The sequence below is a fragment of the Euleptes europaea genome, chromosome 19 (genome assembly GCF_029931775.1).
Source record: "Euleptes europaea isolate rEulEur1 chromosome 19, rEulEur1.hap1, whole genome shotgun sequence".
Taxonomy (NCBI): domain Eukaryota; kingdom Metazoa; phylum Chordata; class Lepidosauria; order Squamata; family Sphaerodactylidae; genus Euleptes; species Euleptes europaea.
Genome location: NC_079330.1, coordinates 27,145,451 through 27,166,691, shown reverse-complemented (window position 1 = coordinate 27,166,691; position 21,241 = coordinate 27,145,451). Strand labels below are relative to the sequence as shown.

At 48.5% G+C, this 21,241-nt stretch overlaps 1 protein-coding gene across 1 annotated transcript; it reads right to left on the bottom strand.

The window, feature by feature from the left end:
• Nucleotides 1-1,223: 1,223 nt before the first annotated feature.
• ADORA2B (adenosine A2b receptor) lies at nucleotides 1,224-17,576 on the bottom strand. Its single transcript, XM_056865013.1, has 3 exons — nucleotides 17,523-17,576; nucleotides 17,036-17,406; nucleotides 1,224-1,902 (listed from the first exon to the last, which is right to left on the bottom strand). Exons 1-3 carry the CDS (start codon nucleotides 17,574-17,576, stop codon nucleotides 1,224-1,226), a joined length of 1,104 nt encoding a protein of 367 aa, XP_056720991.1.
• Between the last annotated feature and the right edge of the window lie 3,665 nt (nucleotides 17,577-21,241).

The following is a 21,241-nucleotide window of genomic DNA, read 5'->3' as shown; positions in this document are numbered from 1 at the left end:
GGAGTGGACATGTTAATGGAGGAGAGGGGTATTCATGGCTACTAGTAAAAGTGGATACTAGTCATGATGCATATCCTCTCCAGGATCAGAGGAGCAGGCCTATTATATTAGGTGCTTTGAACACAGGCAGGAGGATGCTGCTGCAGTGATCTTGTTTGTGGGCTTCCTAGAGGCACCTGGTTGGCCACTGCTGGACTTGATGGACCTTGGTCCAATCCAGCAGGGCCTTTCTTACATTCTTATTCTGAGAATCTGCTTGTATGTAAAGAAAAGAAAACAAGCATCAAACTTCTAGCCCTGATGGGACTCTGAAGCCCAGAGGGCCAGGGAGATGCTTGTCCTCTTTGTTTTGTTAGGTGTGTAGGCAGTATCAGCCGGAGAGATGGCTGAGTAAGATTTCAAAGGTTCGGGGGGCTTCACTGTTCTCGCCTTCCTGCGAATGAATCACGCAAACGAGTGAGTTCTGACGAAAAGAGCAGAATTCACCTGGGCTCAAGTCCGCATCTAGATCTGTCTGGCCAGATATTTCTGCTGTTCTGAGCCTGGCTTATAAAGAAGACGTACATCTAATTAGTCCTCGAGGTCAGGACCAATGCTTTCATGAGAGAGAAAGCAGAACAGAGCCCCCCCCCCCAAAAGTGAATTACCACACAATTCCTTTTATTTAAAAAAATAGTTTCAACAGGGCTCTCCCTTGAACCAGAGATAACCTCCCCAAATCCCCCCCACACACACACTCATTTTCTTCCACTGTTTTAAAAAAGAAACATTTATTTATATTTATTCCAAATAGAGAAAAAATCAAATGCGAACAGGCCTTTATTTTTGTGAGGGGGAAGCCACTGTCACGTGGGTAGATACAAACCACACTGTTTCTCACTCTTCCCTTCCCCTGTAAATTACTTTTGAGCATTTTTTTTTTAAAAAAAAGTCTAGGACACCCCCCACCCCCCAGCAGCATAGTTGGAAAACCTGTCCCCATCACTGAAGCGGGAACTCAAAATTTTCCTGTATTGAGGAAGAAAACAAATATTGTTCCCCTCAAAGTTCGATCCATTAGGGGCTCAGACAGCATGTGAGTTAACTGTAGGATTCCTCTGAGAGGTACGAACATTAAAAAATAATAATTAAAACCAGCCAGAAAAATTACAGTACAAAACCAGGTCAGTTGTAACAGCCCACCCCAAAGTTGTAACAGCCCACCCCAAAGGCCGAAACGGGCCTCAGAGGCAGACGGGGACAGCACTAATGTTGCTGACGGCCACGTCACGGCTGCTGCCCCCATTGTTGGGGTACTTGGGGAAGTCCTCGGCCCTGCAGAAGATGTGATGCGAGAGGATCTTGTGGAAGGTGAACCGGAACTCCCGGAGCCTGTACGCGTAGATGATGGGGTTGACCACCGAGTTGGCGTGCGAGAGAATGATGGCCAAGTTCATGGCCCACTGGGGGTTTTTAGTGGTGCCGAAGAGGGTGACGCAATTGAGGATGTGGAGGGGCAGCCAGCACAAGGCAAAGAGGCCCACGATGATGGCTAGCGACTTGGCGGCACTCACCTCCTTCTGGAGGGTGGTCCGGCACTTGCTCATGAGTTCCATCTGCCGCAGCTGCCGGCACGCCACCATGAAGATCTTGATGTAGATGCCCACCATGATGAGGAGCGGCAGGAGGACGCAGCCAAAGAAGTTGAAGTAGACCATGTAGCTCATGGTGACCACGTTCTCGAAGAGGCACTGGACCAGGCAGCCGCCCCCCTCGGTCCTGTTGGTGGGGGCCGTGCAGTTCCGGGTGGCCTTTTCCCAGTCGTTCCAGCCCATCAGCGGCATCAGGCCGATGCTGAAGGAGAGGACCCAGAGGATGCTGATGAGGGCCCGCGCACGCTTGCCCGTCACCAGGCTCTTGTATCTGCAAGGGACCAAACAATTAACTCAGGACTGCTTCCCTCAAATAGGCAGCTTCGACATTGTGCACGTTTAAAAGCTGAACTCCTTTGGAAGGTTGCTCGTGTTCCCCAAGAAGAAGAGTTGGTTTTTACATGCCGACTTTCGCTACCATTTAAGGCAGAATCAAATCGGCTTACAATCACCTTCCCTTCCCCTCCACACAACAGAGACACCCTGTGAGATAGGTGGGGCTGAGAGAGCTCTAAGAGAACTGTGACTAGCCCAAGGTCACCCAGCTGGCTTCACACTTAGGAGTGGGGAAACCAACCCAGTTCACCAGCTTAGCCTCCACCACTCATGTGGAGGAGTGGGGAATTAAACCCGGTTCTCCAGATCAGAGTCCACTGCTCCAAACCACTGCTCTTAACCACTACACCACACTGGCTCTCCTTCTACCCCTCCACACCTTTTTGAAAAATCCATAAAAAGTTAGAGAACCTGCAGCATTTCCCACGAAGAAAAATTCCCTCTCTGTTAGGAACAGTGTAGCGTGACTATTGCTGCTTTCTCTTGCCTTAAGTAGTTTCCAGACTCTGTAGTGGCTGCAGCTCAAACTTATTTGCTTGCCTAGCAACCAAGAATACGATAGACTACTGTGATTAACAGGCCAGGAAGAAGTGAGAGTGAAGCGATCCACAGGCAGGACAGCTACGTCACAACACGTCACAAAGCACGGTGGGTATTTTGCTACTAGCCGTATCGGAGGCTCTCATTAGACTGACCGCAAGTCCAAAAAGTGCATCAGAAAAAGCCCCACAGAACAGAGTCCTGCAATACCTTTTTATAGGGCACCACAAAATAATGCAAAGCTCTGTGCACACCATGAGGTACTCCAGAATGCTTCCGTGCAAAAATAAAAACAAGAGGGGAAGGAGACAAAACACATAATTTGTGGAACTCACCTCCACAGGGTGGCCTGGCTGCTCATTTTTATGGGGCTAGGCAACTCCATAGAGGAGAAATCCATCACTAGCTGATGAGTAAGTGGAACCTCCATGTTCAGAGGCAGCCTACCTGTGAGCAACAGAGGGCCATTTCAGCTTCTGGACCCCCCTGTTTTAGGCCTTCTGGGGCAGCTGAACTGTTGGCCACTGCATGGAACCAAATGGTCCGAGTTTCGTATGTACCTGGAATGCTACTTGCCTGTCACTCAATTTATCTTCTTGGTAACCAACCCAACTGAGCCCGCTCCAACTTGCCCCCTCCCAATTCAAGCCACCCCAGTTCTGGCATCCACTGCAGCAGGAGGAAGGAGAACCATCAACCAAAACCAAAGCCATGTTCAATCACTGGCCTCTCCCCTACACACACACACACACACACACACACACACACACACACACAAAGTTTCCTCTGTAGGAAAACCCATCAGGGCATGTTGGTGAGAGGACAGAGAATGATAAGACATGAGGGAGAGCTGGAGGTGACGGGTGACAAAACTCAAGGAAGCACGGGCGGTTTGTGAGAAGGCAGGGGCTGCCTTTCCCCTTGCAAGTGCCCCCATGGCATTGGACTCAGGGGGTCCAGAACTGGAGGTTCAGCCAATATCCAGGGTGCTGAAGCCCCCTACTCATGGCTAGCAGAGCCAGCGTGGTGTAGTGGTTAGGAGTGGTGAATTCTAATCTGGAGAACCGGGTTTGATTCCCCGCTCCTCCACATGAGAGGCAGACACTAATCTGGTGAACTGGATTTTTCCCCCCCACTCCTACACACAAAGCCAGCTGGGTGACCTTGGGCTAGTCACAGTTCTCTCAACTCTCTAAGCCCCACCTACCTCACAGGGTGTCTCTGTTGTGGGGAGGGGAAGGGAAGGAGATTGTAAACCGGTTTGATTCTCCTTTAAAAGGTAGAGAAAATTGGCATATAAAAACCAGCTCTTCTTCTTTTAGCAGAAACTAAGTGCAAGAGTGATCTATGCTGGGCTGGCAGATGTGAAGCTGGATCATTGCCATTGTCAGCGTGGTGTAGTGGTTAAGAGCGGTGGAGTCTGATCTGGAGAACCAGGTTTGATTCCCCACTCATCCACATGAGAGGCAGACACTAATCTGGTGAACTGGACTTGTTTCACCACTCCTACATGTGAAGCCAGCTGGGTGACCTTGGGCTAGTCACACTCTCTCAGCCCCACCTACCTCACAGGGTGTCTGTTGTGGGGAGGGGAAGGGAAGGTGATGGTGAGCCGGTTTGAGTCTCCCTTAAGTGGTAGAGAAAGTTGGCATATAAAAACCAACTCTTCTGGCATGACAGCCCTCTAGAAGTGAGGGAGAGAACAGCTCTGGTTCAGCAACTGGGGGGAAAGGAGAATGCAGGCTGGGGACATGTTTTCCAACCTCCCACCCCACCAACCAACCAACCAACCAACCAACCAACCTACCTACCTCACTGTTATTTGTGTTTCTACTTAGCATTCTGCTCTAGTAAGTTTTTTTTTATTCAAGGGTATGACTGAGCCCTGGCATTCCTCATGTCTGCCCCACAGGGCTACCATGGAAACAAGCTGTGTCTACTCAATGGGACTTTTATGCCGGAGAATAAGGGGCAGCACACCAGCTGCAGCAGGAGGGGTTGAAAATGTGTTGTGCTTCGTGCCCCTCCCACCCCACATCCCTAAAGTCAGGTATTTCTTAGCTTGCCTATCAGCAGCTTTTCAGCACACGCCTCTGTGCATTAGCAAGCCCATGCAGAACCTCAGCTGGCAGGTCTTTCCCAGAACTGTGCCAAATATCAAATAAGCTCTGCCAAATCCAAGCAGAGCAAAGATCATGCCAGCGAGACCTGAATGGGACTCGCAGCCCAGAATTTGCAAACAGAATGGGATTTACTGAATCCTTTCAGCGTGACTTTTCAGTCAGTGGGACAGAACTGCTGGTGTCAGACTAGACCTGGGGAGACCTGGGTTCACTTCCCCACTCTGCCGTGAAGTTCACTCAGTAACTTTGGGCCGATCACGCTCAGCTTACCTCACAGGGCTGTTGTGAGGACACAATAAAGGAGGGAAGAGAGGTACGGTATACGCCATCCTGAGCTCTTTAGAAAAGGGGCTCCCAAGAAGTGCAAATCTTAAAACCTAGTTATCTTAGGTTTACTTCACAGATCAGGGAAAGTCCTAAATCCCAGCAGGGACTCCTTAGGACAGATACCGGTCTCTTTTGTCTGAAAGGACACGGCACACCAGCGATGCTGGATAATTAATCTCTCATTCAACTTGCAAGCTTAACAAGAAAAAAGGAATGACATAGTTGCTATTGCAACACCACTTCTGGGGTTTCTCAGCCAGATAGGACTGGAACCACCAGAGGAGGATGCTCCCATTCTTGGCTACTTGGCATTGATGCCCGGCCCCCTCAAAATAACATCCTCCCTGAAGTGGAGTAGTTGGGTGCCATCGGGATGGGATTCTTAGGTCGTTTATGCATAGGAGTTTTACCTGAGGTTCGTTGCTCACTGGCCCCACACTTTCCTGTTGGGAATCTCTGTACCAGCAGTCTCCAAGCATAAACCAAGTCCCTGCCCCTTTAAATGCTGCTTTGTAATTGGCTTACATTGTAGTATTTACTGTGAGAGAAAAATCCCCCCAACCCAATTGCCGCATAAAAAAGCATTTTAAGAACAAAAAACGGAGCAATCTGAAGGGGGGGGGGGAAATCCAAGCCTCGTTTTTAAAAAGCCTTTCTTCTGCTCAGAAAGAGCTCCCAGTAAGCAGGCAATATTTGAATCCCCACTTCTTTACATGCTGCTTTGTAATTGACTGTGAGAGAAACCAAGCTTGTGTGTCCCAGACTTTGCCTTATGCATGGGGATTTCACCCGGGCTGAGATGGAAGAAGAAGGAAGAATCGGGTTAACAGAGGAACGGGAAGTCCCGGGATTTGGGAGGGCTGGCCGCGAGGTCATCTCTAATGGACAGAAAACGCATGCATAACTCCAAGGAACAACCAAGACAGACCGGGGGCGAAAGTGAGTGAAGGTACCCATGCATAAAGGGTACCCTAGCTGTGATTTTAGATTGTTTATAACTGGTATCGTACTTGTTTTTTGTATATTATCTTTGTATTTATATGAGGTTAGCTGCCCTGAGCCCGGCTTGCCGGCAAGGAACGGGGTACAAATAAAATTTATTATTATTATTGTTATGAATAATGAACTCCACACCCACCCCTTATTTTTAAAATCTGGTTGGAAAGTTGCAGTCACAGCACTGGGGGTCTCCCAAGGGGATGCTCCCCACCCAACACACACCTCTGGCGAGTGACTGATTCTCCTTTATACAGATTGAATGATCAAGAAATGGTTATTTGTGGCTTGTGGTCCAAAAGGCTGGGGAAATGGTAATTTGCAAGGGTTTTCTAAGCCAAGGTTATTTTAGCTGCAATGGTTTGTGAGGCTAGCCCATCCCTTCTCCTATTTCTGCATCTGTTGCAAACAGAACTGAAAGGAACAATCACATCTAATAGCTTACCCCAGAACCTGGGCCAGAAGCCTCCTTGCATTCTCATTGAATAAAAGTCACACTTGCATGCAAAAGGTGATTTTCCAAGCAAGCAGGATCCTCATTTGTGAACTGGGGCATACTACGCTGCTGTGAGCAACCACTGAAAGAATACAAGGCTCTATTAACTAAAAAGCATGCTTCCAGGGAGGACACTTCCCACAAGGTCTCTGAATGAGTCCCTGCTTGCTTTGCCACCAGCCAATCACCCTCTGCTAGGGGCATACCTATTTTGCTCATTGGGGCTTTTCCGATGCGCCAGAATTGCCAAACTTCAGAGAAGGCTGCCTGTTGCATCCCTGCATCAGTCACTGGGATAATCCCAAAGCGAACCCATATCAGTGCCATGTGCAGGAACACAAGGAAGGGGTATGTCACTCCTCTGGAGACATTTCTTTTTTAAAGGGAAACTTTTTGGCCTTAAGAGTGAAACGTGGCCCCCTCCAGGAAGGGAGAAAGCATGCCATAGCTAGCAGGCGCTTCATAGTCCAGAAAAACATGCGGGTTGTCCTCTTCCCCCCTGTTAAACGCAGAGGTGAAGCGGAGCCTGCCTTTGCCTCTAGCAAAGGCCCTGGAGAGTTTTTCTAATTTTGTCTTATTAAATTACGGGCTCACTTTACAGAGACTGGGTGGGTTGGATTTAGGAGTCACATCATACTTTGACTCACCTTGTACCCCCTCCTGCAAGGTTTCTGCCTCCTAAAGTGAGCATGGGACAGGTGAGCCACAAGAGAGAAGGAAAGTCTGTTGTTGCAGGTGGCTCAAGTGAGCAAGCCAAGCCGCACAGCGGAGAAAGGAGGAGGGGACAGAGAAAAAGCCCCGGGCCACTAGCCCAGCTAACTTGCAACCTCAAATATGGATCTCTACCCTTCTAGTCCTGCTGCTCAAAAAGCACTTAGGCACAAAAGAGGTTAGTCCCTCTTTTCTCTTGCTTCTTTTCATGTGTTAATGTAGTTATTACGGATTCAGCCTTTAAGTGTCTTCAAAGTCACGTCGCTCTGTTTGCTACAACAATGGTTTAATAATTCATGTCCAAAATGGGGTGGTTTGTTTTGATTTAAAAAATAAATAAACTTCTGTCTTCATAATATGCCTGTGAGCTTATGGTCTTGTTATGCCCATTTCACAGGAAGGAAAATGCCTCCTGAGGGCCGAGAGAGAGAGAGAAGCTACTTGTTAGTATTCGCCTATTTCAAAGGGGGCAGCCATGGCAGTGGTGGGGGTTGTAATTCATGCTTACAGCTTGTGTACTTTCTAAACACCTTCAACAAATATTTAGCATTGATATATGCAGAACGGTTCCAGAAAAGTTACCTGCCGAAAAACACTTTCACCAGCTGTAAAATTCCCCTATTTGGTTGCTAAGAGGCTTGCCACAGGCAAATAGGCAGCTATCCATTTACAAGCCTGATAGGGCATTCAGTGCATGTTCGGACTTAACCAAATACTCTCTCGGTAAACCTTACAACAGGCCTGCAAGGAAGGCCAGTATCCTCCTCTGCATCTTGCAGATAAGAGAGTTGCCCTTGAGCATCTAGTGAGTTCATGCCCTAAGGGAGGGGAGTCCTTGGCCCTCTGCTAACCCTCCAAGCCGCTTCATTCCCTTGCTGTCTCAAGGTCCAGCAGTTTTCCAAAATCTGAGACAAGAACTGCACTGTCCCCACCCGGCCCTCTGCCGCCCGCTTTTCCTCCTCCGGCCAAGCAGCTCGTTGGACTGGTTCTTTGGCTCACAGCTGCATTTCAACTACCCAGCAGCAGCTTTGGGCTAAGTTCATGGAAAACCTGCATCTCCCGCACTTTGGGGTTGCACGAGAAGCCCTGCTGTTACCACGGGCAGCGTCCAGACGCCTGAGAATTGCAGAGTCCCTGCTCTTATTTTTCGAGCCCTCCTAAGCTGCCTGCTGATCCTTTTAAAATTTGAAGCACACCCTCCTTGTCCATCTCAATCTCTCCCTCGGTGACCCAATTTGAATTCTGGAGACTGAGCTTTGGCCTTTCCAGACTCCGCAAAGGGCAGGGCATGGAGAGCCAGCATGGTGCAGTGGTTAAGAGCGGTGGTTTGGAGCGGTGGACTCTAATCTGGAGAACCGGGTTTGATTCCCCACTCCTCCACATGAAGCCAGCTGGGTGACCTTGGGCTAGTCACAGTTCTCTTAGAGCTCTCAGCCCCACCTACCTCACAGGGTGTCTGTTGCAGGGAGGGGAAAGGGAAGGTGATTGTAAGCCGGTTTGATTCTTCCTTAAGTGGTAGAGAAAGTCGGCATATAAAAACCAACTCTTCTTCCTGTTGTAGGTGGGAATGTCACCAAAACTGGCACTTGGGGTTTTCTCCGCCCCCCCCCCTCCAACCCATACAAGGAAATATGAGCCTGTGAAAATGTGTATGGCGGGGGGGGGGGGAGAACACCCGGTAAAAACCCAGATATTAAAAATAAACTCACTGAAGAAGGGAAGGAGGGTGAAGGGGTGCTGCTGGCACCATGGGGTGATAACCTGGGTGGCTTGCGCCAGTTACAAAAGCAATAAAATTAAGACCTACACAGTCCAGGCAGAGGGTTGTAAGTTTTTAGGGGAACCCCTAAGCAGGAAAATACAACTTTTTTTAAAAAAAATTACCTGCAAACCAATCTGATGGGAACATAAGAACATAAGAAAGGCCCTGCTGGATCAGACCAAGGCCCATCAAGTCCAGCAGTCTGTTCACACAGTGGCCAACCAGGTGCCTCTAGGAAGCCCCCAAACAAGACGACTGCAGCAGCACCATCCTGCCTGATCCTGGAGAGAATAGGTATGCATCATGACTAGTATCCATTTTAACTAGTAGCCATGAATACCGCTTTCCTCCATGAACATGTCCACTCCCCTCTTCAAGCCTTCCAAGTTGGCAGCCATCACCATATCCTGGGGCAGGGAGTTCCACAATGTGACTATGCATTGTGTGAAAAAAGACTTCCTTTTATCTGTTTTGAATCTCTCACCCTCCAGCTTCAGCAGATGACCCCACGTTCTAGTATTATGGGAAAGGGAGGAAAAAAGGACGGCGCATGCTCCTGGAGACAAAGATTAAAGAACAGCTGAGAGTTAAAGGGTAATGGAAAGCTCCCAAGAGTTTATGGAATCATGGGGAGGGCTTTCCAAATTATCACCCCAGGCCTCCAGCTTCTCACTTCTACTGTTAGTAGTGGCAGGAGGAGGGCTACACAATACAATTTTCCCAGGTACATCCCGGGATCAGGTCAACAGGTGAGCTCTGGGAATTCCACAGTGCATGTGCAGGCCCAATTTGGATCTGGACTGCGACACTTGAGGAGAGGGTGCTTAAGCCACCACCACCCCTGCCATTTCCCCCAGCCTGAACTTGGACTTGGGTGGACCATGATTTCCTCCCTTGGGAAAACTTAGTTGCACTACTATTAGTATATGTTAAGTTTTCTCAACACAACCAACTTCAGGTTGAGAAAATAGCATAGGGGGTGTCTTTAAGCGCCGTCTCCCTGCACACCACAGTCCCAATCCAGATCTGGGAAGTGCAGCGCTCCCAGAGTACGGTTGTTTATGCATGGGTACTTTCACTCACGTTCGCCCCGTCTGTCGCGGTTGTTCTTTGGAATTATGCATGAGTTTTCTGTCCATTAGAGATGACCTCACGGCCAGCCCTCACAAATCCTGGGACTTCCCGTTCCTCTGTTAACCTAATTCTTCCCTCTCCTTCCATCTCAGCCCAGGTGAAATCCCCATGCATAAGGCAAAGTCCGGGACACATATGCTTGGTTTTGCTCACAGCCATTTAAAAAGCAGCATGTCCAGAGACAGGGATTCAAATACTTTCTGCTTCCTCGGAGCTCTTTCTAAGCACAAGAAAGGCTTTTTAAAACTGAGGCTTCGATTTCTCCCCACCCCTCCTTTCAGATTGCTTCGTTTTTGTTGTTCTTAAAATGCTTTTTTATGTGGTAGCTGAGTTTTTTTGGGGGGGGGGGATTTCTCTCACAATAAGCACTGCAAGTAAGCCAATTAAAAAGCAGCATGTAAAGGGGTGGGACTTGATTCGAGCTTGGAGACTGCTGGTGCAGAGATTCCCAACCAGCCCAGTTGGGCAATTCACTCGAGGTAACTCCAAACTCCGCAAGCCTGCAGCCTACACTGCTGTGGCTCCAGCAAGCAGGAAATGGGTGGCACGTCATCTTCCACCACCCTCTCTGGTGACTAATTGCTTGAGTCAAGGGCAGCGTTGACAGGCTGCTGGGCATTACCCTCCCCACCCCTCCAGACCAGCCACGCACCAGCAATCCCCAACAGACACCTAAGAAAGCCAAAGCACAATTAATAAAAAATTAATAAAAAATGCCCCTCTTGACATGGTGAGGGGAATAAATCACATGAACACATGGAAGCTGCCTTATACTGAATCAGACCTTTGGGCCATCAAAGTCAGTATTGTCTACTCAGATCACCTACTTGACTAGTCCCTTCAACGGGAGATGCCAGGGACTGAACCTGGGGCCCTTCTGCATACCAGGCAGATGCTCTACCACTGAGCCACGGCCCCTCCTTGGCAAGCTGCTCAATGATCTGACTCTTTTTAGTGCCCTGGGCTCATAAGGACCCCATTGGAAACCCATGCAGTTTCCTGGAATGACATACTCCGAAGGCCTGCCAGCATCTGGCTTGGCTCACTCGCTTGAATCACTCGGATTTAGAAACCGCCAGGGAGTCAGCGTACCCCAGCCACTTTGGACACAGCAGGGCTGCAGCAGAAAAGGGACAGGAAACCCACAGAACCCCTGAGCGTGCCCCAGAGCACGCATGAACCGTGTGCCACCCACTGAGTCCCCTCTCCACCGTAGGTTAGAGGGTTTCTAGCCCCTGGTGGGCCACCGCACCTGGCTTGCCTTAGAAAGGAACGCCCCACCCTGCGCCAGCAAATTTCAGTTGCCTCTGATGCAATCATGCGCACGGTGTTTATGCAAAATGCCCAGCTGGGACCCAGGCCCCACAGGCTGGCTTCCTCTGCAGTCCTATTGTCTGAAGCAGTCTGTCTTCATCTGCCGCGGCCCTGTCATCCTCTAAAGCAACCCAATCAATGGTTTTGCAGTTAGTTTATCATCTGTAATCTTGAGTGAAGAATGGGGAAGGAATGAACTTTCCAGGGAGATGTTTGTTTTTTGATCAAAGAAACTCCTGCGGGGTGTGTGGTTGTGGCAGATCTTTTTGGGGTTGTTTCTTTTTTTTAAGCAGAGGCCTGACGTCTTTCATCAGGGACGGCTGGCTTCTCTTTTCAAGCGACTGACACCATCAGGGAAACTCTGCTCTTGTGCATTTTATGACGCTTTACACATCTGACCTAGCCACTCGGTTTTCACCGCAGGATATGTCCACACAACACATTGCTTAACCTGTGGATGCTGCTGCCACAAGAATGCAGCCATGGTCACTTTCTTAGATGGCTTCAGAAACACTTTTAGACTAATTCATTGGGAAGCTTACATCTATCAATAATTACTAGCTGTGACGGCTAAATAAAGCCTCCATGGTCAGTGCAGTCTACCTCTCAAGGCCAGGCTTGGGGACAAACAGGAGGGGCTAGACTTCATGCCCTGTTTTGTACGTTTCTAGAGGTAGCTAGTGGGCTACTCAATGGTGGACCTTTGGCCTGATCCAGCAAGGCAGTTTCTTTACAGTCTCTCTGACGTACGTGGAAATTCTCAGGGGCCGGCAGAGATTGTGGCTGTCACGGTGGCACGTTTTCCAGTTGTTGTGATTGTGGAACTGTCTACAGCCCGCTGTGGGGCTCATCCAGAGTAGTTTGGGAGCAGAGACAAGATCAGCTGTCATGTCTGAACACACCCTCTGTTCGGCGATTTTTCACCACGTTTTCTCCAAATGCAAAATCTGTTCTCCAAAGGAAATGCATCATGTGTCTTAACAGATTTTTCTACTATTTTTAGAATTTCACTGTTTATAAGTTCCTATTTTTACATTTTTTTTATAGTTGATGCTTTTCTGTTGCAAACTGAAGGAATGCAGGCTAACCCCACAGGAAAAGTCAGCCGACTGTTCCGCAAAGTTTTGGAAAGGTGGGATAAAAAGTGGTTTAAAACAGCTTTCCCGTTACTGGCAAACCACCCCACTGCTCCCACTTTGTTCTCCTAGACAGACAGGGTTGAATCACTACCAGTAGCTGGTTAATAACTTCTCTTTTCTACAGCTGCTCCTTTCTGTCCCACTGCCCACGTGTTCCAGGCTGCTGGATTCACCTGTGGAACTTCTGGCTGCTTTAGGCACAGGAAACAGGCCAGGAAAAGAGATCTGCCACCCCCATCCATCTCTCACCCAATACAGACTGTGTGGCTCCTCCTCATGTTACAAGAAGACAGCCTCTGAGGGCCAAAACGCATATTGGGTCACTGCTGGGTTTTTGAAGGAAGGCTAGGGGGGGAAGCCAGTGTAGTGGTTAAGAGCGACAAACTCTAATCTGGAGAACCGAGTTTGATTCCCCACTCCTCCACATGAGTGGCGGACGCTAATCTGGTGAACAGGGTTGGTTTCCCCGCTCCTCCACATGAAGCCAGCTGGGTTACCTTGGGCTAGTCACAGCTCTCTCAGCCCCACCTACCCCACAGGGAGTCTGTTGTGGGGAGGGGATTGTAAGCCGGTTTGATTCTTCCTTAAATGGCAGAGAAAGTCGGCATACAAAAACTCTTCTTCTTCGTAATACTGTTGACCGTTTTTGCATATGACACTGTTGTTTCCTCCTGTGACTGCTCATGCAGCAGAAAATGCAGTGATTAATTCAAAAAAACAAATCACTTGGAGGTGGTTGGGTTTATTTCCATATTGGTCGGGCGAGAGGAAGAACGCCACCTGGTAATCGCTACAACTGAAGCTGCCATGGAAAGCCCGGGCAGAGATGCCAGGTGGAGAGATGGGGAAGAACACTGCCCTGGGCTGCCAAGCAGCTTCTGAAGTTTAAAGGAGAGATTCTTCAGGGCACAAGACTGGGTTGCTCCCTCCCTCACGCACACACTGGTGTCCCCCCACCCCCATATCCACCATTCTGACCAAGAGGGCATGTCCACGTAACTGCTGGCCACCCCGGTTTGGCACAGCCACACAACATCGAAAGAGTGGAGAGGAACCCATTGGGAGATCACCCATAGGTCTCTGTGGGGTCAACCCACCACACAAGAGGAACATAAGAACAGGCATGCTGGATCAGACCACGGCCCATCAAGTCCAGCAGTCTTCACACGGTGGCCAACCAGGTGCCTCTAGGAAGCCCACAAATAAGACGTCTGCAGCAGCACCATCCTGCCTGTGTTCCACAGCACCTAATATAATGGGCATGCTCCTCTGGTCCTGGAGAGAACAGGTATGCGTCATGACTAGTATCCATTTTGACTAGTAGCCATGAATACCCCTCTCCTCCATGAACATGTCCACTCCCCTCTTAAAGCCTTCCAAGTTGGCAGCCATCACATCCTGGGGCAGGGAGTTCCACAATTTAACTATGTGTTGTGTGATGAAATACTTCCTTTTATCTGTTTTGAATCACTCACACTCCAGCCTCAGCAGATGACCCTGCGTTCTAGTATTATGAGAGAGGGAGAAAAGTTTCTCCCTGTCCACTGTCTCCCTACCATGCATAATTTTATAGACCTCTATCACGTCTCCCCCAGGAGAGCCCTGCTGGGTTAGATCAGAGGTCCATCTTGTTCAGCTTCCTGTTTCACACCACCTAACCAGTTGCCCCGGAGGGCCAATGAGCAGGTCATAAGAGACCAAGGCCCTCCCTTGATGCTGCCTCACAACACCGATATTCCAGGGTTTGCTGCCTCTGAATATGGAGGTTCCCTTTACTCAAAATGGTTCATAGCTGCTGATGGACCTCTCCACCATGAATCCACCGAACAGTCCCTTTTTAAAGCCATCTACGCTCACGATGATCACTATGTTCATTGCCAGTGAATTACACAATTTAATTACTCATTTAGTAAAAAAGTGTTTCCTTTTGTTCGTCCGGAATCGATTGCCTGCCATCTTCAGATCCCAAGTTTGACTATTACCGAAGAGGGAGAAAAAGTTCTCTGTCTACTTTCTCTGCCCCACGCATAATTTTATAAACGTCTGTCATGCACCCCTTAGCCATTTCTTTTGGTTAAACTGAAATTCCTCAGATCCTTCAGCCTTTTCTCATAGGAAAGCTGTTCTAACCCCCTAATCATCTCTCCAGCTTTGCAATGTCCTTTTTAACTGGACAGAGTATTCCAAATGAGACTGCAGCACCAAAAGATCTGTACAGGGGCATTACAATATTGGCTGTTTTATTTTCAGCGGCTTCCCTCATAATGCCCAGCACGTATCTTCCTTTTTCACACGAATACCCAACAGAACACAGCAGGAAGTCTGCTGTGAAGACGACCCCGGGCCTCTGGATGTTCCACAGCATTGACCTCCGTGGCTTTCAGACTTCCAGTCTTGGAGGACCACTGTGTGCTGCAGACGATTCTGGGAACTTGAAGCACATCAAAAGAGACTCACTGGATCAGACCCAGGTCCAGCACTTGGTTTCCTAAAGTGGCAGACCAGATAACCGGCTTTCAAGCAAAGCACAGCAGCCAACGCCTACCCCTTTCTTCCCTCCCCTACAGCAACTGGCAGGGGTAGACTATAACTGAACATGGAGGTTCCATTTCACCATCACGGCTAATAGCCATTGATGGGCCAATCCTCCGTGAATGTGCCCAATTCCCTTTGAAAGTCATTTAAGCTAGTGGCCATCCCTACACCTATCCAGCCATCAGATTTGTATCTTGCCCTACCTCAGGGCAGTATACGTGGTTCTCGGCTCCTGCATTTTATCCTCACAGCAAGGGAGAGAGAAAGACCGGCCCAAGGTCACTCATCAGTTTTATGGCTGAACGAGGATTTGAACCTGGGTCTCTCCAGTTCTATTCAGACATTCTAACCTCTCTGCCCCATTGACTGACAGTTTATTGGTTCCGCAAGTTACTCCTTCACTCAATAGCACAATTATTTACTTTTGGCCTTTTAACAGTATATCAAGAGGATTTTTAACCGTTCATAAGTGTCATTTCAACCATCTCCTTCTCTGCCTCTGCTCTCTAGGGCCCTCTGGAGCTGAGCTGAGACACCTGTCCAAGGTAGACTGCCTCTGGATATGGAGGTTGCAGGGGAACGTTACTGTAATGGCTACCAGCTGTTGACCACCCGATCATCTGTGACTTTGTCCATGGCTGTTAGTCACAATAACTGGGTTTAACAACTTTTTTGGGGGGAGGGGGAGCTATTGAACTCTTCCCTGGCTCCCTGATTTTGGATTTGTACTGAGACAGGACAGTGAGCAAGACAGACAACTGGAACACCCTTTTTTAGATGTCCAGCAGAAGTCCCTTCATTCCTCGGAAGCTTTCAAAGATTCTAGAGCTGCTTTGTATTTTGTTTACTTTCATACTACAAAATGCAAACTCTGACTCCTGGCCCACCATGCCATTTGGTTGTATTTGCCTTCCCCATAACCCTGAGAGGTAGGCCACTGCCATGCCTATTAAACAGCTGGGAAAACCGAGGCCCTCTTGACCAAGGCAGCCCCACCCAGCTGCACACCCAGGGAGGAAGGCAACCTTGGCTGCTAATGCCGGGCTTAACCACACAATGGGAGATTGCGAGCAATAAATTCTGAAGTGGCTCACCGTTATCAGAATTTACCCAAGGTAGCTACCATCGAGGTGGGAGAGCAAGATGGGCTTCCCGAATCCAAGGCCGGGTCTCTTGCTGCAGCTTGAGGCCACCGGCCCCAGAAAGCAGGGGATAAAAAACATTTCAAAGCAGGAAATCAGAGGCCGACAATCCTGACTTCCAAGCATCCGACGGAGCAAGCCATCACCCCATTGTAGCGCCGCCACGATCAATTCTGGACCATTGTGCGGGCAGCCCATGTGCCACACAGAGGGTTAGAATCAGAGAATCATAGAGCTGCAAGGGGCCATACAGGCCATCTAGTCCAACCCCCTGCCCAATGTAAGATCAGCCTAGAGCATCCCTGACAAGTGCGTGTCCAGCCTCTGCTTAAAGACTGCCAGTGAGGGGGAGCTCACCACCTCCCGAGGTGGCTGATTCCACTGTCGAACAACTCTTACTGCAAAAACTTTTTTCCTAATATCCAGCCGGTACCTTTCCGCCTGCAATTTCAACCCATTATTGTGAGTCCTATCTTCTGCTGCCAACAGGAACAGCTCCCTGCCCTCCTCTAAGTGACAGCCCTTCACATGCTTAAAGAGAGCATTCATGTCCCCCCTCACCCTCCTCTTCTCCAGACTGAACATTCCCAGCTCCCTCAGCCTTTCCTCGCAGGGCTTGGTCTCCAGGGCCCTGCTCTCCTCTGCACCCGCTCCTTTCCGTCCACGTCCTTTTTGAAGTGAGGGCTCCAGAACCGCACACGGGACCCCAGGTGTGGCCTGACCAACGCAGTGTACGGCGCCAGCCGTCTCCAGACAGCTCAGGCAAACGAGCCAGGCTGCATCCAACTCAACCCAAATGCAGGGATCCCCAGGATTCTGGTTAGGGAAGCCCCGCCAGCCCGCTCTCACCTCAGAGGGATCCTGATGGCCATGTAACGATCGACAGCCACCGCCAGCAGGCTGAAGATGGAGCTTTGGGTGAGCACCAGGACGAAGCAGGCCAAGAAGAGGCAGCAGTGGAAGTTGGTGTAGAAGCCGATGCTGATGGTGATGGCAAAGGGGATGGCCAGAAGCCCCACGGCGATGTCGGCCACCGCCAGCGAGACCAGGAAGTAGTTGGTGGCGTTCTTCAAGGTGCTGTTGATGGCCACGGCCCAGCAGACCAGGACGTTGCCCGCGATGGACAGCACAGCGATGCTCAGCTCCAATGCGATGTAGGCCTTATCCATGCTACAGCGGGCGACCGGGGCCAAGCCGGCAGTCACGTCAAGGACAGTGCCCTATCGACACCCCAACGGGTCACCGAGAGGAGCCAGCAGGCGGGCAAGGAGGAAGCGCCCATCATTAAAAAAAAAAAAAAACCACAACCCTTAACGGCGGGCACAGGGAGACAGACCTGCCGAATGAGCCGGACCCACCTCGCCTTGGCATTGCGCCCACCGGGACACATCTGCAGCCATTGCAAAGATTAAAATTAAAGAGCCCCGGCAGCAGCCACCGCCTCCTTACCCCACCCGGGAAGCAGGGAGCCAATGGTCAGCCTGGCGGGCAAAAGGACTCACTGAACCAGTCTGGGGAATGGGCACAGCCGGGCAAGGGTGGCACCAGCAGCAGTCCTCGCAGAAGCCCAGAAGCACAGCTGGAGGCCGCCTCCCCAGCCAGATGCGGGGCCGCCGCCCCCACCCCCCGGACGCTGCACACGGCACCCCGCAACCCTCCGGGACGTCCCGCCCGCCCGCCCAGTGGCCGCTCGCGTCTCCGGGACCAGCGGCGGCTCGCGCGGCTATTTCTGCACATGGGCAGGGGGAGGCGGGGCCTCCGGGATCTCGGCGCGCGATTGGCCGAGGCGCGCCGCCCGGCCCCGCCCCCGGCCCCGCCCCCGGCCCCGCCCCTGCTAGCCTTTTACCGTAATGTTGGGACGAGGCGCGGGGTTAAAAAAACCCCAAACGGGGATGTTGGAAGGAGGCGGGTTGCAGACGCTTCGGCTGAATCAGTCCTAGTAAAAAGTCCCGTCGTCCAACCGGGGAAAAGCCACGCCGGCTCGATGCACTTTGCACTTGCGCAGAGGCACAGAGTTGTTACAGGTTTCTTTATTACAAGTTGTTACAAGTTGCTACAAGTTTCTTTATTTCTTTATCTTTACTACTTTCAGTAGTAGAAAAGAGCAAGAGCCCAGCAGCACCTTAAAGACTTAACACAAATATTTTCTGGCAGGGTGTGTGAGCTTTCGGGAGCCACAGCTCCCTTCTTCAGAAAATAGTAGGAGTCCAGTAGCACCTTAAAGACTAACACAAATATTTTCTGGCAGGGTGTGAGCTTTCGGGAGCCACAGCTCACTTCTTCATCAGTGAGCTGTGGCTCACGAAAGTTCATACCCTGCCAGAAAATATTCTTGTGAGTCGTTAAGGTGCTGCTGGGCTCTTTCTCTTTTTGTTAGTCTTTAAGGTGCTGCTGGGCTCTTGCTCTTTTCTACTACTTTCTTTTCTACTACTGCAGACAGACTACTGCAGACAGACTAACACGGCTACCCGCTGTTTATTACAGTCCACAACCAGCATATAAATAAATAAATAAAATATAAATAAATAAACATTAATTACAAAAGGGATCAGTGCCGGATTTACATATAAGCTAAACAAGCTATAGCTTAGGGCCCCACTCTCTTGGGAGGGCCCCAAAAATTGAAAGGCAAAAAAAACTGGATGTACGTTTCCAAAATATAAGATAGAAAATAAAATAAAACCTACATACAGCAACGGTGTTTGCATTATTAAGTTTGTTATGAATAAAAAATCATTTTAAGTTAGAGCTTAATAATTATTTCAGTATTAATTTACTTCTTCTTAATTGTATTTCAGTTCAACAATTACTTTGATAAAATACATATTTTGTTATGTGCAAATGGCGTTAGATACCTATTAGGTCCATAAATTACCATATAGCATATATATATATTTTATATATATATATATATTATTTTTCAATAATTGCTATACATCTCATTTGACAATACATCCTATATACCAATCTTTGACTTGATAAAAAATTAAAGAATTATTAGGTGTATGTCTTCAGTATTACATATAATTAATTATAATTGACTTCCCCACCGACTTCCTCCCTCCCTACAAATATCTGGTGTCTCCTTTGTATTAATAATTTCTAATCCTTATAAGTCATTATTTTAATGTTATACTTTCCCCTTATTTAATATATTTTGATGAGAAATAATAATATAATATTAATAATAAAGAGAGAGAAAAGGAAAAAATCATTAAAAAAATAAAAACAGAGACATAACAAAACACATTAACATAATTCCAAAAAAACAGCGACAATTTGTTGTTGACAAAGGACAGCTGGACATATAAAGGGCCCCATGACCTTCAATAGCTTAGGGCCTCATCAAACCTAAATCCGGCTCTGGTCCAGCCACTCCAGTTCAACGCACTTTGCACTTGCGCAGGCACAGAGTTGTTTCAAGTTTCTTTATTATTACAGTCCACGACCAGTATATAAATAAACATTAATTACAAAAGGGATAAAAGTAATATAGAAGCATAGAGTCGTGTGACGTCTTTAAGCTGCCACAAGGAGCCTGAGGCTGCCAACCTCCAGGTGGTAGATCACGATGGGTGGCCAAGTTAGTCTGTCACTAGAAAAGAGTAAGAGTCAAGTCGCACCTTAAAGACTAACAAAATTTCTGGCAGGGTATGAGCTTTAAGCTTTGCTGATTTAAGAGTAGCAGTTCTCTTACAAAGAGGTTTCAAAGGGAGATGAGAAAGAGAGATTGATGAATTACAACTAATGAAGCTCAAAACTATGCATTCTCTGGGACTTAACAGAGACCTGGGATTCCTGCCTCATTACCAATGCTGATTTCTCTACGCCTACTACCCTTCTGCCTATCACACGTAATCCAATCTCGCCTGCTAATGTCATTTACTTGCTTTTGACATTTACATTGCCATTGTGTGTCTAATTCACTCATCTCTACTTAGGGATAGATGGAATCACATTCTAGCTGTATCTGAAGAAGTGAGCTGTGGCTCACAAAAGCTCATACCCTGCCAGAAATGTTGTTAGTCTTGAAGGTGCTACCAGATTCTTGCTCTTTTCGACAACCTCCAGGTGGGGCCAGGCGATCTCCCGGAATTGCAACTGATCTCCAGACAACACATATCAGTTTTCCTGGAGAAAATGGCACCTTTGGAGGGTGGACTCTGTGGCATTATCACTTGATGAGGTTTCTTCCGTTCCCAAACCCTGTTCTCCCCAGGCTCCAGCCCAAATCTCCAGGAATTTCCCAGCCCAGAGCTGGCAACCTCAAGCCTCTTCTCGCATTTTAAACGTTCCAAGGCTAAAATATCAATTAATTCTATTGGATGGCCAAATATTACCCTTCCCTTTAAACTTGTGCAGTTTTTACCATTAGGCTGCTCTTGTGGCTTTTTTTTCTGGCTGCTTCTGTTCCCTTGGGAAAGTTGCTGGTATTTCATGATGCTGGAATAGTGTTATCTTTCTGCCGACCCCCCCACCCAACTGCTTTTTTTTAAATAATTTATTCCGCCGTCATCAAATTGTTTTATCAGTTAAAACGTTTGCATTTCACTGTTGATTTTATGACAGGAGATGCTGCAGCTATGGAGAAGGATCAGTCGAATAACAAAGAGCAAATATCCTATACTTTTACCTGGTGAAGGGTTTTGTGAAACCTGAAAGCTTGCATGGTTTTTAAATTAAGCTCACCCACTCCCACAATTTGGTACTGAACCTTGTCAACTTTGTTCTTCGGAAACATTCAAATATTTTTGGAGCCAAACAGTCGCTTCTCCATAACACCGTCCCAGGATATCTCTCCCATGTTTAAATGAAGTGCAAATAGATGACCCTTGAAAAGGCATGTGCGAACGTGTTGAGGCTGTTTGTTTTGGGAGTGACTTGAACGTTACTCATCCTGCAAGATATTTTTTCTTTTTAAGGTGATTAAACATTTCCTTTGGCCTTTTATGCTGAGTGTCTGAATACGCAGGACTGCCCAAAGGGCCACATTGGAAATAACTCTAGAACAGGGGTTCTTAACCCTTTTTTTGTGCCGGGGACCCTCTGGTGAAG

Excerpts from the sequence above, each read along its gene's own strand:
- ADORA2B (XM_056865013.1), bottom strand. The coding sequence starts at position 17,576 with ATGTGTCCCGGTGGGCGCAATGCCAAGGCGAGGTGGGTCCGGCTCATT. Across the intron at positions 17,407-17,522 it reads GGGTCCGGCTCATTCGGCAG|GGCACTGTCCTTGACGTGAC; the intron begins GTCTGTCTCCCT and ends GGGTGTCGATAG. Across the intron at positions 1,903-17,035 it reads GCCATCAGGATCCCTCTGAG|ATACAAGAGCCTGGTGACGG; the intron begins GTGAGAGCGGGC and ends GGTCCCTTGCAG.